This window comes from Panthera tigris, chromosome B1 (assembly GCF_018350195.1).
Source record: "Panthera tigris isolate Pti1 chromosome B1, P.tigris_Pti1_mat1.1, whole genome shotgun sequence".
In the NCBI taxonomy this organism is placed as follows: domain Eukaryota; kingdom Metazoa; phylum Chordata; class Mammalia; order Carnivora; family Felidae; genus Panthera; species Panthera tigris.
This window is the reverse complement of record NC_056663.1, coordinates 86,315,029-86,332,405: the sequence shown is the minus strand read 5'-3', so window position 1 is coordinate 86,332,405 and position 17,377 is coordinate 86,315,029. Positions and strand designations below refer to the sequence as shown.

The window sequence follows — 17,377 nt, the reverse complement described above, 5'->3', positions numbered from 1 at the left end:
ATGTTCTGTAGTTTTGGATTAAAACTTCTCACTAAAAAATCAGAATTTTGGGGCGCCTAGGTGGCTCAGTCAGTTAAGCAGCTGACTCTTGATTTCAGCTCACAGTTCATGAGATCAGGCCCCATGTGGGGGAGCCTACTTTGGATTCTCTCTCTCCCTCCTCTCTGCCCCTCCCCCCATGCACTCTCTCTCTCTCTTTCTCAAAAATAAATAATCATTTAAAATGTTATTGGGGCGCCTCGGTGGCTCCGTCGGTTGAGTGTCCGACTTCGGCTCAGGTCATGATCTCATGGTTTGTGAGTTTGAGCCCCACGTCGGGCTCTGTGCCGACAGTTCAGAGCCTGGAGCCTGTTTCGGATTCTGTGTCTCTCTGACCCTCTCCCGTTCATGCTCTCTGTCTCAAAAAAAAATAAACGTTAAAAAAATTAAAATAATAAATAAAATGTTATTAATTTTTGTTTATTTTTGAGAGAAAGAGAGAGCAAGTGGGGGAGGGGGCAGAGAGAGAGGGAGACACAGAATCTGAAGTAGGCTCACCCATGAGCAGTGAGATCATGACCTGAGCCAAAGTCGGACGCTTAACTGAGCCACCCAGGTGCCAGAATAATCATTTAAAAAAAATCAGAATGTTTCTAGCAATTTCCTCCGTAATGGGAAATGTAGCTTAATTTTTTCTTTTTTTTTTCCTCTCCTTCTGACTGCTCTCTATAATGGCTGTGTATTACTTGTGTTAGTGGTTTCCTTTTTAAAAAAACCTTTTCTTTTTAAATTGTTGTTTTTTTTTTTTTTTTTAACGTTTATTTATTTTTGAGACAGAGACACAGCGTGAACGGGGCAGGGGCAGAGAGAGAGGGAAACACAGAATCGGAAGCAGGCTCCAGGCTCTGAGCCATCAGCCCAGAGCCCGACGCGGGGCTCGAACTCGCAGACCGCGAGATCGTGACCTGAGCCGAAGTCGGACGCTCAACTGACTGAGCCACCCAGGAGCCCCTTTAAATTGTTTTTAATGTTTATTTTTTGAGAGAGAGATAGAGTGCAAGCAGGGGGAGGGGCAGAGAGAGAGGGAGACACAGAATCTGAAGCAGGGTCCAGGCTCTCCACTGTCAGCACAGAGCCTGACGTGGGGTTTGCAGGGTTCAAACCCACAAACCACAAGACCATGACCTGAGCAGAAGGCCAAAGCTTAACCGATTGAGCCACCCAGGTGCCCCTCTTTTTTCTTATTTTTTTTTTTCTGTTCTACACTATTGAAGGGTAGTAGAAAGGTAGATATATGTATATTTTTTTATTTTTATTTTTTTAAATTTATTTTGAGAGAGAGGATAAGGCAGAGAGAGGGAGAGAGAGAGCCCCAAGCAGGCTCCACACTGTCAGTGTGGATCCCAATATGGGCCTTGAACTCAAGAATGGTGAGATAATGACCCAAGCCAAAGTCAGATGCTTAACCAACTGAGCCACTCAAGTGCCCCTAGAAAAGTAGTTGTAATGGCTAGGTGTAATGGCTCTGAATCCAGATTGTCTGGGTTTAAATCTTTTTTTCCATCACTTAGTAGTCGTGTGACCTTAGTCAAATTATGTAATCTCTCTGGATCTCAGATATCTCATCTAAAATGAGGTTAAAAAGAATACCTACTTCATACCATTGTTAAGATTAAATGAGTTTTCCCTGTGAAGCATTTAGCACAGTGCCTGGCACACCACAAATGCTCAGTAAATGTTAGCTATAGTACTATTCGTTTTATGTGTCTTTTTCTGACAAGTTATCTCCATGATTTAAGCACTCATTGCAATAAGTAGCTTTATTGTCTGAAGTCAGTGTTTATTTTTTTAATTATATTTTAATTTTTTTTAATGTTTATTTATTTTGAGACAGAGTATACATGCTCAAGTGGCAGGAGCAGAGAGAAGAGAGAGGGGGGGAGAGAGAGAGAATCCCAAGCAGGGTTCTTGCTGCCAGCTCAGAGCCCAACTCAGACTCAAACTCACAAACTATGAGACCATGACCTGAGCCAAAATCAAGAGTCAGACTCTTAAGCAACCAAACCACCCAGGCATCCCTGAAGTCAGTGTTTAAAACCAGAACTATTTGATTCCAAAGACTGCTCTTTTCATTATTTGACTAATTCCTTGATGTAAAATTTTCCATTCACATTGTAACTAGTATGTAAAAGTTACCTATGAATATAATGCTAGGATTATGACACGGTGACACTTTATGATTTGTTTACTTTAGCAGAGAAGACCTAGCCTCCTTTTGTACCATATTTATTAAGTTGGCTTTGGTACATATAAACCTTAGGTGTAAAAGCAGTTTTTAATACAAAGTAAATTAAAAGAGACTATTATTTTTTTGCCATTATTTCAGATAGGTCATTATTTTTTGTTGCTCTCACATATATTTTTGTAATCTCAGCTACTAATAAGTTCTGTTCACATTTTTCCTCTCTTTTGGTGAGTATCATGTTTTTATTTCTGTTAAGTATGAATCTCAAATTGGAATTGTTGTGTGATTGTATGATTAGATATTGCCAGTGTTTTTTAAAATCTGGTTTTATTGAGATATAATTTTTATACCATAAAACTCCTTCTGCCAAACAGTTGAACCAATTAGTTAATCAGTTTTCTCTCTTACCAGAAATCTATGAGAGTTCCAGTTGCTCCATACATTCATCAGTTAATATCATCTAACATTTTAATCACATTTAACTTAAAGGCATGGCACATGTTTTTGATGTAATTAAGAATCTCAAGTGTTTATTGGCTGTTAGGATAACCTCTTTTGAGAGCATTTTCTTCAGGACCCTTGCCCAATTTTTTAATGAGCTATCTCTTACTGATACTGAGTTACAGTTCTTTATATTTTCTGGGTGTAAGATCTTTGCTGTGCATTGCATATGTCTTTGGCCTGCGTTTTTTTGTTGTTGTTGTTTTTGTTTTTTTAATGCTACTTCAAACATTTAAGCTTTCCTGTTTGAGGGTTAAGGGAGATTGCTAACTGAACATAAAATTTTTTTTTTTTTTAGAAGTTTTATTGTTACACCTTTTTCGTTTAGATTTGTGATGTTTTCACAGTTTATTTTTCTTTTGTACAGAAGGGTCATTGTCCTCATGAAGTTTCACCCTACATACTTAAGACTTAGTACTCAACAATTTTTAGGAACAGATGCATGGCGGCTCTACTAATTTATTTTTTTAATCTTCAGTTTAGGTAGTTCTATTGCTGTGTCTTCTATTTCACTGATTATTTTCTTCTGCATTGTCATAATTGCTTTAATGTAATCTGAGATGTGTTCATTGTATGTATTTTTCACCTCTAGAAGTGCTGTTTGGTTCTTTTTTTAATGTGTTCTGTTTCTGTTTTCAATGTTTACATTTTTTAAAAATTCTTGATCCTATTTGTGATCATTGTCTTGATATCTTTACCTCATAATTTCATCATTTCTCTCTTTTATTTCTCCAGGTTATAGGTCACGTTTTCCTGCTTCTTAGTTTATCTAATAATATTTTATTGGGTGTTGGGTATTACGAATTTTACATTGTTTTATTGGAATTAATTGTCTTTACAGAGTGTAGGACTTTGTTAATAGCAGGCAGTGTAGGTGCTTGTATATAAGTCTAGGGCTTTGTTGGGTGGGTCTATAGAACACTTACTCTAGGGCTAGTTTTTGTCTCCTGCTGAGTAGATTTTTTGCAGTGTTTACTGAATTGTGCAGCTTGTTCATTGAAGGAGACTCCATTCTGGTGACTTGGAATTCTCAGTACCATGTGAGCCCTGAAAATTCTTGAACTTCCTACTTCCTAGTCATTATTTACCTCATGAAGTTTCACTCTACATATTCAAGACTTAGCACTTAATAATTTTCAGCAATCAATGCATAGGGATCCCATGCACGTTTTTAGTCTGTTTCTCTGAATAGTTCCATCAGCGTTTGCTTTACTATCTGCTTGGCCTCATTGAATTTCATTCATTGTCTTCAGCTCTGTGTGGACTGTTGTGCTCTGCTTGAGATCCTTTCTCCATGTACTGTGATCTATAAAGCAGTGGCGTTTCTACGTTTGTCATGTTTTCTCCCCCCTCTTGTGGTTCACAACGCTGCACTGCCTGTTGTCCAGTGTCTGACAAGTTATTTCATATGTTTTGTCCACTTTCCTTGTTTTTAGTAGAAGGGCAAGTTCATCCTCACTTATTCCATCATGGCCAAAAGTAGTTACTGTATTTTTACAGAAATAAATTTTCAGAAAGCTAATTGAGGGTTAAGAACAATGCACTTTAAACTGTTCTTTGTACGTATGTGGTTCCTGGAAAACGTTGACAAGTCAGGAGTGTCCCTTTTAACTAGTCTTTATATCATAGCTTACTTTAAAGCTTTTTACTGTAACTGTAATTATTGTAAGAAAACCAAACTACTTTTAGGCTTTCTGCAGGGTAAATAGGAATGCTAAATTTATTTTCTTAGTTATGTTTCTTTGACTACTTATGGTTAAAGATAGCCTTAAGTTACTACTTCTGCTTTCCTCTCCTTCTCATCCCCCAGATCACTGTCTGCTGAGTGTATAGTTGATTGTGGGGAGGGGCAGACAGTTAGGAAGATATTGCAGAGAAATTGGAATTAATGGTACCTACTGGAGGTTGGAGGTATGAGAAAAAGAAAGCACCAAAGATAAAATAGGGTTTTGTTTTGTTTTGTTTTGCTTCATATCTGGTTGGGTGAGTTGAGGGGAAAGCATCTACTGAGATGATGAAGACTTGATGCAGAACTGATTCTGGGGGAAAAAATTAGTTGTGTTTTGGATGGATTAGGTTTGAGATGAGAAGCAACAAAGCAGGGATGGTGAATACATAGTTATAGAGTAATTCTGTAATCGAGCTTAATTGTTTTTTTTTTAATTTTATTTTTTATTAAAAAAAATTTTTTTGACATTCATTTTTTGAGAGACAGAGACAGTGTGAGTGGAGGAGGGGCAGAGAGAGAGAAAGACACAGAATCAGAAGCAGGCTGAAGGCTCTGAGCTTGTTAGCACAGAGCTGGACGTGGGGCTTGAACTCACGAGCTGCAAGATCATGACCCGAGCTGAAGTCGGACGCTTAACTGACTAAGCCACCCAGGTACTCCTACTTAATTAATTTTTAAAATTTATATCCAAGTTAGTTAGCATACAGTGTAACAGTGATTTCAGGAGTAATTTTCGTACCCATTTAGCCCATCCCCCCTCCCACAACCCCTCCAGCAGCACTCTTGTTTGTTTTCCATAGTTAAGAATCTCTTATGTTTTTGTCCCCCTCCCTGTTTTTATACTATTTTTGCTTCCTTTCCCTTATGTTCATCTGTCTTGTATCTTAAATTCCTCATATGAATGAAGTCGTATAATTGTCTTTCTCTGACTAATTTTGCTTAGCTATTAATACCCTCTAGTTCCATCCACGAGTTGCCAATGGCAAGATTTCATTCTTTTTGATTGCTGAGTAATACTCCATTGTGTATATATACACCACATCTTCTTTATCCATTCATCCATCAGTGGACATTTGGGCTCTTGCCATACTTTGGCTATTGTTGATAGTGCTGCTATAAACATGGGGGTGCATGTGCCCCTTCGAAACAGCATACCTGTATCCCTTGGATAAATACCTAGTAGTGCAACTCCTGGGTTGTAGGGTAGTTCTATTTTTAATTTTTTGAGGAACCTCCATACTGTTTTCCAGAGTGGCTACACCAGCTTGCATTCCCACCAGCAATGCAAAGGAGATCCTCTTTCTCTGCATCCTCGCCAACATCTGTTGTTACCTGAGTTGTTAATTTTAGCCATTCTGACAGGTGTGAGGTGGTATCTCATTGTGGTTTTGATTCATATTTCCCTGATGGTGAGTGATGTTGAGCATTTTTTCATGTGTCGGTTGGCCATCTGGATTTCATCTTTGGAAAAGTGAGTAATTGATATCTTTGATGCCAAATGTAAAGTTTTACATTTTCATTGTTTTTACACATTTTTTCTGCTGTGATTTTGTCATCATTTGCATTGTCTTTCTCCCATATTTTGTAAATACGGTTTCAAAAGTTGTGAGTAAAATTTGCTTAAATGTATAACCATGAATTCTGGCATATATTACCTGACCTTTTACATGCAGTTTTTTCCTGCAGCAATACAGTGGTTTAAAAAATTATTAGTGAAACCACGTATTGATACACCTGAAAGTCAAATAACACTAAAATACTAAAACATTTATGGTGAAAAAAATATGTCCGTCCCCCCCCCCCCCCCCCCCCCCCGCCTTCCCACTTCTGAATCAAGCACCCTCCTAGCCATTTTCTCTGGTATTTGCTTTCTTGTTGCTTTATAATACACCACTGTTTATAGTTACATGACCTTTAGACATTTGTTGACTTCTGGTTATAGAAAGAAGGACTTAGAACTTCATCATTCACACATTTGTCCACTTTTTCTCATTACCCCATCATAGTTGTATCATAGTATTTTGATAAACTAGTACTGAATATGTTTTTATAATTACGTATGTATTATTTACTGTTAAGCCAAATATTACAGTAAGATCATACTTTCTCTCTTAGACAAGGCTTTATTTCTCCTAGAATTAAACCTGTCTGATTTATTCAGTTGCCTGGTTTTCTGTAGATGTATTGCTCATTTTCCCCAAATGTGCCTGAATTTTTGTCATGTGCTAATAAATCATAATTTCCATATTATGAAGTATACAAGTTCCATTTTTGCCCTTACTGGAAGCCTAGTCCATGGTGGACTTTGGCTTCCTATTTTATTTTGGAGTGGTCGTTCTCTAATTTTCTTTTTCCCCTGCATTAGATTTATTTACCAGTACCATGTTGTCTTTTGTTTGTTTTGATTCCTCTTAATGGCTTCCTAAGGAAGAGTGTGTAGAGGTAAAATTTTAGTTTTCTGAGAAGCCTTTAAATGTCATTTTACTCATAAACTTGATTGATAATTTGGTTGGGCATAGAATTCTAGACTGGAACTGGATTTCACTCTGAATTTTGAAGGCTGTATAGATGTTTTCTAGCTTTTAGCAGTATTCCATTATTATTTTGGAATAAAAGCTCAGTGCCATTCTAATTACAGATCCTTTTATGTGCCTTTTTTTCCCACTCTGGAAGTTTTTAAGGACGTTTTCTTTGTTTTCAAGGCTTTGAAATTTTATTATGATGATCTTATTATAATGGTATAGGTCTTTTCTTTCTTCTTTATATTTTGCATGCATATATTCATCCCTTGTGGCTTGAGAAACTTCTTTCCTTCAGTAAAATGAAAATATTGCTTTAAAATATAATTTCCATACCTTTATTTTTTTTTTCCAGTTTTCATTTTCTGTAACATTTGGACTTTTTAGAGTGAGTTGATGGTTTTTTAATAAATTTTTAAAAAATGTTTATTTATTTTGGGGGGGAGGGACAGAGAGAGAGGGAGAGAGAGAATCTTAAGCAGGCTTCACACCCAGCACAGAGCTGACACGGGGCTCAATCCCATGAACCCTGAAATCATGACTGAACCAAAATTAGGAGTCAGATGCTTAGCCAGCTGAGCCTCCCAGGTACCTTTGTGAGCTGATGATTTCTTATTTTTCCTAATCTATATGGTGTCTCTTTGTCTTGGTTTTACTTTATTTATTTGAATCTTCAGGGTTTTTTTGTTTTTGTTTTAACTGGCATTTTAGTGGGATTTAGGAGAATATGGAAGTAACATTTGATGATTCTGTTGTATTTAGCAATCAAAATTTTAGGATTGAGTTTAAAATTGTTTGCATTTCTTGCTAAATTCAAATTTTTCTTTTTTGTTTTGACAGAGATGTTATGAACATAAACAGTATCGAAATGGGTTGAAGTTCTGTAAACAAATCCTCTCTAATCCCAAATTTGCAGAGCATGGAGGTAAGTATAAATACCCTGTGTTTGTAAGTGTAAGTAAATAGGGCTTTGCTAACTTGTGTGGCTTCATGTTTTTGGGTTCTATTACTCAGCTGCCTTAACTAGTTTTTGGAGAGAATGGACCTTATCCTTGACTTTTGTAAGATGTTTAATACTATAGTTTGAAATTAATGTCATAAAAATTAACACAGTCTACTTGATTTCTGGTTTATTCCTGTTTTGAAGATTAGTGCTGTAGAAAAGGCTGAGGAAAAATATGCGTAAGTTTAATAAATAAGTTTATTTAAGATGTTATTAGAAAAAAATTTGCTTTAGAACTTTTGAGTTGGAAAAATTTGATTTCTTACATAAGCTTATTCAGAAAGTGCCCATTTTGTCCATTGCTCATGAGCCAGCATCTTTTTATTTAGCATTGTATGTTAATTTTTCAAAACTGTCTTGTATTATGACATATTTGTATATTGGAACGTTCTGAAAATTTACATAGCTTTTGCCTATGGGAGGATAGAAGATTGGACAGTGAGGTGTTTGTAGGGTAAGAGAAAAGTGCATGGCTTAACTTGTGAAGATGCAAAGGAAAACTAAGCTTTCATTGGCCAGATTTGTACAGTCGGCTCTCTTTACTCCTGCATACTTTTACTATAATAAAATTGTTTGGAGGTGGAAAGCAGTAGAAATAAAAGTACCTAATATATCTTTGTCCTTGTTAAAAATAAATGTTTTTTTGTTAGATGGATAGTACGTTGTTTCATATACCTTTCTAAAGTATGTATACTGGTAAAGTAACTTTCAGTACTATAGTCATGATAGAGTTTCAATACAGCAGAATGCCAAATTTTATTGTTTCTAAAATGCAGTTTCCCCTTGTATGTTAATGAATCTGAAATCAGATTGCATATAAGGTGCCATAATTTAATTGAAAGTGTTTTAACAGTACATAAAATGATGGTTTGTCTAAGACTTAATGGCAGCCCAGAGTTTCATTAATTAAGGCACTTTAAGATGTTTGGTAAAACTTGTATGAACAGACTACATATTTGACAACAAAGAATTTCTTATGCAGGACCTTGTTAATTGGCTACTTGCCAAATATATTTTGTTTGCTTCCTTTTCCTTGAAAGTTATACATGATTTATAATGATTTGTACACAGTTTCCCCCCCCCTCTTCTATTTCTTTATCTTTATTTTTCTATAAATGTTGACTTTTTCTTGGGGTAATACTTTTAATTTTTACATTTTATTTCGAATTAATTTTTCTATAAGTTACAAATTTCAGTCCTAAATGTTTGGTAAATCATAACGAATATTTTTTATTCCTGTATGCTTCATAACACAGACATTATAAAATTAGATGTCTTTTTTCTTTTCTTTTTCTGAAAACTTAGTTATTTCCCTCAACTCTCTGTTAATCTTTTTGATTGAGTGACAGATGTCTGACGTTTTTCTTATGTGTTCCAGAGTCAATTAAAAATAAATTTATGGAAATGAGAAATGTAGACAGTTTATGTGTATGTTTTAATCATTGGACAGTGAATTTAATCTTAATGTAACTTGGGTTCACAGAAATAAAGTCTGTTTTAAGGTAAAGTTTTCTCTACTTGAATGATTATGTGAGGTGACCCCATGGAATTCCCTTGAAGAACAGTAGAGTCATGGTATCTTGTTAGCACACGAATTTCCACATGTTCCTGCATTTGTGTATCTTTTAGTCTAAAAAAAAATTCTAGGGATGCCTCGACAATAGAAATGTGTTTACTTGGTTTGTCAATTTTTTAAATATTTTAATTATGTACAAATCTGGAAAGTTTCTAAACAATCTCCTTGAAGGTTTAAATTCTCAGGGTAATGTAACATTTGTTTTTGAGATTATGATTACTTTTTTTGTTAATTATTCTTTGTGTTTAATTATTCTTTCTTTTTTCCTTCCTTCCTTCCTTCCTTCCTTCCTTCCTTCCTTCCTTCCTTCCTTCCTTCCTTTAATAGAAACCCTGGCTATGAAAGGATTAACATTGAACTGTTTGGGGAAAAAAGAAGAAGCTTATGAATTGGTTCGTAGAGGTTTGAGAAATGACTTGAGGAGTCATGTGTGTATCCTTTTTGAGATATGTTTAAGAATTGGATTGGGGGATCATGAGCTAAGATAGCAATTTGGGAATCAGAAATTTTAGATTCCTCTCACTGTGTAACTCTGGAGGAGATGATTTCTTTTTCACATTCAATAACCACAGTTGTCTTCATGGAATATTTTTATGTACCCTACCTTTTTTCTAACATTAGTTCTGTTCAGGTAGATTGGACTTGCCTTTTAAAATACTATAGTGCTGCCGCCCCCCCCCCCCCCCCCCCCGCCATGGTCATTTTTCCTTTCTGCAGTTTCAGTTACCCGAGGTCAGCTGTGGTCTGGAAGCACACTATCATTCTCATGCACTATCAGGTCAGTAATGGCATCACAATGCCTACGTTATTCACCTCACTTCATCTCATGTAGGCATTTTATCATCTTACATCACAAGATAAAGGGTAAGTATGGTACAGTAAAATATTTGCAAGAGAGACCACACTCACATAACTTTTGTTATGGTATATTGTTTTAGCTCTGTTCTATTTTGTTATTAGTTACTGTTGTTAATCTCTTACCATGCCTAATTTGTAAATTAAGCTTTATTGTAGGTATTTGTGTATAGGCAAAAACATAGTATAGGTAGGTTTCAGTACTATCTGTTGTTTTAGGCATTTACTGGGGTTCTTAAAACATATCCCCCACAGATAAGGGGAGACTGTTTTTATGAAAGCTCTTCCCACACCTACAAATAAAGAAGTACCCTGCAGATTTTATCATCATAATAAATTTAGAGAAAATAAAGGCACTGTAGTATACTGATTAATAGCACAGGCTTTGGAGTATGCTTCTCTTGGATTTGAATTTCACCTCAGTTTCTTTCTGTGATCTTAGGGCTTAGTTTTCTTTTGTGTAAAATGAGGATATTCTCTTGTGTAAAATGAGGATAACCATACCTACCTCATTGTGGTGTTGTAAAGATTTCATGATGAGATATATTCTATGTTTAACATAGTCCCTGATAATGCTAAGATACTATACCAGATACATTTAAGAGAAGTGTGAAGTTAGGAGCAAGTACAAATGTCTGATAGAAGATAGAGAAAAAACTGTGGGTTGCTCTTTTTTAAAATAGTTTTTTAATAGATATTTCTTTATCTCTTTATAAGCTGACATAATTTTAAGTGCTGAGACACTTAGCAAAATCTCAAGTGTTACTAGGCCTCTGGCATACTACAGATGAAGAAAAGATAGAGATTTTGCTCAAGGAATTTATAGTCCAGTGAAGAAAGGAACTTATTAGCAGCATATACAGAAACATGTTCGAGTATTACATAAAGCATTACAACTTGTTCAAAAATAATCAGTAATCGGGGCGCCTGGGTGGCGCAGTCGGTTAAGCGTCCGACTTCAGCCAGGTCACGATCTCGCGGTCTGTGAGTTCGAGCCCCGCGTCGGGCTCTGGGCTGATGGCTCGGAGCCTGGAGCCTGTTTCCGATTCTGTGTCTCCCTCTCTCTATGCCCCTCCCCGTTCATGCTCTGTCTCTCTCTGTCCCCCCCCCCCCCCAAAAAAAAAAATCAGTAATCGAGTAAAGCAGGAGTAAGCAGAAACTCAAAGGGTAATCAAAGGATTGGTTAATAACTGTCGTAGATATCTTTTCATCATTTTTAATGATTACATAGTGTTCTGTATGTATTTACTTATGATTTATTTGTGTTCCTCTTTTTTTTTTTTTTTTTAAGTTTATTTATTTTGAGAGAAAGCAAGGAAAGGAGGGGCAGAGAGCAAGGGAGAGAGGAGAATCCCGAGCAGGTTTGATCGACCTAGGCCTTGATCTCACTACCTACCATGAGATCACTACCTGAGCCAGTATCAGGAGTTGGACACTTAACCAGCTGAGCCACCCACGTGCCCCTTATTTGTGTTCCTCTTGACAGCCATACGTTTCTTTAAATTTTTAATAACGTTAAACTCCTTAGGTATAAATTTTTAGGGGGTGAGGTTTAGAGCCAGTTAAGAGATTGCTATAATGCTTAAGAGAGGTGATCAAGTCCTGAAATAATAGGTAATAGGGGCCAGATTATGAAGGGGTGTGTCTTAGGCTTTTAAAAACATGTTCCAACCAACTGAGAAGATTGTGTTAAGCTTTACTTTGTCATTTATATTATGAAAGCAAGGATTTTGCAAATAAAATTTATGATATTAAATATGTATTTTCAGTTACTTGTGCCATCCTAGACATTATGTATTTTACTGACTCTGTTGAGGATCCCTGGCATTAAAGTTGTTCGATTGAAAAATTTGAATTTCATTTGGGAGGGAAACATTACAAGTTTCTGGAAAGGGAAGTGAATTCTTCTCTTTTGATTATATGGCTTTTAGAAAGGTTACTCTGATAGAGAATAAAAACAGAGAGACTGAAGGTAGGATGGGTGACTGCAGTAATCAAAATCTAAAGTGAAAAAGACCTGTGTGAGGGGAATGGAATTATTTATGTATTTTCCCCCTTTTATGGCATTTTTTTTACAACCTATTGTAACTCAGTTTACTTATCTGTGCCCTTATTAGACTTTAAATTTTTAAAATTTATTCTTTTTTTTTTTTTTTAATGTTTATTTGAGAGAGAGCAAGTGAGAGCAAGTGGGGAAGGGGCAGAGAGAGAGGTGGATGGAAGCGCTGATGCAGGGCTCAAACCCACAAACTGTGAGATAGTGACCCGAGCCGAAATCAAGAGTCAGATGCTTAACTGACTGAATCACCCAGGCGCCGCTAGACTTTACATGTTTTGAATGCAGGAGACAGTCTATTTCGGTCACCCACACCCTACTTATTAAGATATTTTAATAATTACTTGCTAAATGAATTTTAACTTATATGTGGCTTTTATCTTCTATGTGTTGACTTTTAGGAACTTTGTACTCCACTAAGCATTCTATACTAAGGATCTTGTTAGCTAAAGAAAATACACAAGATGTAAAATAATTATGTGTATACCCATTTCCTCTTTTTTCTTTTAAAAATAAAGATAATCCCTAGCGTATATTGAGCGTTTATTTTGTACCAGTCTTTTCCATTTAGTTGCAAAACTATGCTGTATAGACTTTCTATTTACATTTTATAATTGAAGAAACATAACGAGACTAAATAACTTGTTCAAGATCACAGCCAATGTTTCCTCTGGCTCAAAAAGCTATGTTGTTTTCCATTCTATTAAACTACTATCTTTATATTCTCTCCTGTTTTTAAAGCTTGTAATTTTATAAATAGCCATAGTTTTCTGAGTTTCTTGAGGAATATTATTGGAGTAATATTACTTCTTGACTTGTAGGATGTATCCTTAACTAAATCCTTTAGGTTGGCATGTTTATGGCCTTCTCCAGAGGTCAGACAAGAAATATGATGAAGCTATTAAGTGTTACAGAAATGCATTAAAATGGGATAAAGACAATCTTCAAATCTTAAGGGACCTTTCTTTACTACAGATTCAAATGAGAGATCTTGAGGGTTACAGGGTAAGTAAAGTAGGAATTTTTTTTTCTTCTAAGGGGAAAGTGGTGTTAAAATATTTAAAACTTTTGAGTACTTCCTGAAAACAAAACTTTCTGTTCTTAAACAATTTAATTGAGTCTTACCCATCTCCTCCCAGTAGTGATCGTGTATATGTTCTGACTGGACTAACCAGATTTTTACAATAAATTATTTTACTCTGAGGCAGAGTTGGATTACTGTGTAGAATGGAGTTAATTCAGTGAAAATTAACATTGATGTTCCTCAAGTAGGCAATGCCTTTGTCTCCTATTAACATGTAACTACAACCTTTAGTTCTCACATTTGTCTGGAAAGTGTATTTATTTGTTTCTTCTACCTTCATTGAGAGGAGTATTCTGTCTTTGTACCTATATTTTAACCCTTAAATCAGTCTATTAATTCAGATCTGTTTAGTCTTTGTAGTACCTGCTCAGTTGTTTTCTGTGGATCTCAGTAGGTGGGGCCTGTAGTTTTTAAAAAGTTTTTCTTTTGTACTAGCTTTTCCATTCTGTCCCTTTCTTTTAAAGTAATTCAGGAAATAATAAAACATATCTGGTCTTGACTTTTAAAAGTTACAAGATTGTCTTGGAGGCTTCATTGTACCGCTTACCAAATAATTTTTTACAGCTATAAAGCTACACAATATGGATGTCTAAAGCTATTTTCCATGATTATTTCCAGTATTGTGTTGCAAATTGCTCTGCATTGTCGGGTAAATTAATATGACCTTTTAAGAAGAATTCGTTTTCAGTGTAAACTTAAGAAAAAGTGGTGTTTCTTTTCCCCCTTAAAGGAAACGAGATATCAGTTACTTCAGCTGCGTCCTGCACAGAGAGCATCATGGATTGGTTATGCTATTGCTTACCATTTATTAGAAGATTATGAAATGGCAGCAAAGATTTTAGAAGAATTTAGGAAAACTCAACAGGTAACAACCAGAAGCCAAACCTAGTAAACTGGGTCTGATTCTAATTATAAAAAGAAGTGTACATAGACTTGCTGACTTTTTATTTTGAAATAGTTTCAAAGTTACAGAAAAGTTACAACAATAGTACAAAGAACTCCATATGGGAGTTCACTCACATTATCTGATTGTTAATATTTGACACGTTTACAATCTCTATATTTACGTAACTATTTAAATTTTTTTCCTGAAACATTTGAGTAATGCAGACACCATGATCTTTACTCATAAATCCGTCACTGTGATATTTCCTAAGAATAAGTCTGTAGTTACCAACTGTATACATACTACTATATAGATTTCAAAAAAATTAGGAAATTTAACATAGACTATTGTTATCTAATCCACAGCCCATATTCAAAATATATTAATTGTCCTTTTTAGATCCTAAGATTTTCTCTCCCCGTTACTCGAATCACTTAGTTGTCATTTCTCTTTAGTCTGATTTAATCTGGAAGTTTTGAAGACTTTCTTTGTATTTCATGACCTTGATATTTTTGAAGAAGTAGAGCAGGTGCTTTTGTAGAATGTCTATCAACTTGGATTTGTTTGATGTTTCCTCATTATAGTTTATATTTAAGCATTTTTGGCAGGAAACCACAGAAGTGATGTTTAGCCCTTCTCAGTTCATCACATTGAGAGGCGCATAATGTCTATTTGTTCCATTTATTTATTATTATTTTTTTAATGTTTGTTTTTTTTTAATGTTTATTTATTTTTGAAGGAGAGAGAGAATGTGAGTGGGGGCAGAAGGGCAGAGAGAGAGGGAGACACAGAATCCAAAGCAGGCTCCACGTTCTAAGCTGTCAGCACAGAGCTCAACACGGGGCTTGAACCCACAAACCACGAGATCATGACCTGAGCCAAAGTCGGATGCCTAACCGCCAGAGCCACCCAGGCGCCCCTGTTTGTTCCATTTAATTACTTCATTAAGATGGTGTCTGCCACCTATAAAAAATTATTTTTTTTTCCTCTTTGTATTTAGTAAACAGTTAGAGATTTTATAAATAGCCTGTTCCTCATCAAACTTTCACCAGTAGTTATAACATTCATTGATTCTTGCCTGAATCAACTGTTTTATGATAGTTGCAAAGTGGTGATTCTCTTATTTTTTCTAGATTTATTAAATATTTGACATTGTACTGTTAAGTAAGTGCCTTCCTGTCTCCCCTGTTTTTGTTTTTGTTTTTTATTATACATAAGGACTTAGGGATTCTTTATTCAGTGGGTTGTAAGTTAATATTTCACTATTTACTTAGTTGCTCTCTAGACAGATATTTAGTGATTTTTAAAAAATGAATTTTAGCAATCAGATATTATCCTTTGACTTCTTATATGTATTTTGAGTGTATAAACAATTTTCTAACATGCAAACAAAATTCTTACTGTTAGTATTGCTTATATCCATATATAGACATCCCCTGATAAAGTGGATTATGAATATAGTGAACTCCTTTTATATCAGAACCAAGTTCTTCGGGAAGCAGGTCTATATAGAGAAGCCCTGGAACATCTTTGTACCTATGAAAAGCAGATTTGTGATAAACTTGCTGTAGAAGAAACCAAAGGTATTTTTTTTTTTTTAAAGAATACACTTATCCTAGTATTTAATTACAACAAAGAGCAAGGCTAAAAATCTAGTTGCTGCTGATAATTGCATATAATTCAACTTTTTGATAGAAAATCTATGTCTTACTCATGAACTTTGAGTAATTTGTAATGTGGGAAAATACACATTTAAACAGTAGATATTATTGATATTGGAAAAAAAATTGTGAAAAACAGTGATTACATGAAATGGCTCAATATTTTTCTTTAAATAAAATGTTTTTTACTTGAAAATATTAATAGCTCTTGCTCAAAACACAGGTAATTTCTTAATTTTGTAAGACAGAGGAATAAGTTTCTTAGGAACAGCTTATTAGCAAAACTGAATGTGTTATTGACTGTAATATTTATTGGCAAGTCAGTCTTTACTAAAGTACATATGGGGCAGTCACGGAGTCTTCATGGTTTATCTGAATGTCTTTCTGGACATAGAGTATGAATTGAAACCAGAGGTTTGACTTTATGTGTGTGGATTGTGATTGGAGGGGGGAATCCCCAAGTAAAGATCTCCAATGCTGCCTTTTATTAGAGGGCTGAGCAAAAGGAGTCTCAGAGTTTTAAAAGTTGAGGAAGATTATGGAAAATGAAAGAATAACAAGTAACTGAAAATAGAAGTACTTTTCTAAGAATTACCATCTGAAATGTCACTTTGCCCTTGATGTGTGCTGTTTTCACATTCCTTTGGCTCCTTTTGAAGTTGAACACTAAAAAAGTGATACTTTTGTGTATAGTAGATATAACCGTTATTTGCCAGATGAACTTTCAACAGAGGATAATGCTATTGGCAAGAAAAAATGGAAGTCTAAGGTTGCTGGAGCTCATTTGTGAACTACAGATCCAGGACAGCCATCTTTCATTTGAGTTGATCATCCCTTAGCCATCTATTAGTTATAAAAAGAGGGGATTTCTGATTTTTGGAAAGATCACAAAATTGGAAAAAACTAGTTTGGGTTCCTTCGTTGGCTTCTAACTAGCTATATGACCAAGTAAGTGCAAGGCTTGGCCTTTTGTTTCATCATTGAAATACAGGATAGTTTTCAAAATACTCTTAAGTACATTATTTAATTTTGATCCTTTTGATAACTGTATTAGCGAGAAAGAATGACTGACAGATCAAGTTAGATGAGGACTCGGAATTGATCAATGGATTTTAGGAATTTGGAAGTCATTGGTGATTTTAACAAAAGCACTCTCTGAACATTTGGAAGGAGAGTGGTAAAACCCCACACAAATCAAGTAGAATTAAATGACATTGGAAGTCAAGAAATTAAAGATAGCATGCATTGATGACTCATAAAAGGAGTTTTGTTTTCTAGGGGAA

At 35.2% G+C, this 17,377-nt stretch overlaps 1 protein-coding gene across 2 annotated transcripts in view; it reads left to right on the top strand.

Annotated features, from left to right (window-relative positions):
* Positions 1 to 17,377, top strand: part of NAA15 (N-alpha-acetyltransferase 15, NatA auxiliary subunit) — an 84,023-nt gene that overhangs the window by 27,040 nt on the left and 39,606 nt on the right. For both annotated transcript variants that reach the window (XM_007091790.3, XM_007091789.3), the window contains exons 2-6: positions 7,814 to 7,898; positions 9,880 to 9,984; positions 13,311 to 13,468; positions 14,278 to 14,412; positions 15,863 to 16,016. In XM_007091790.3, coding sequence (XP_007091852.1) covers positions 7,814 to 7,898; positions 9,880 to 9,984; positions 13,311 to 13,468; positions 14,278 to 14,412; positions 15,863 to 16,016 — 637 coding nt within the window. The remainder of the gene's footprint in view (positions 1 to 7,813; positions 7,899 to 9,879; positions 9,985 to 13,310; positions 13,469 to 14,277; positions 14,413 to 15,862; positions 16,017 to 17,377) is intronic.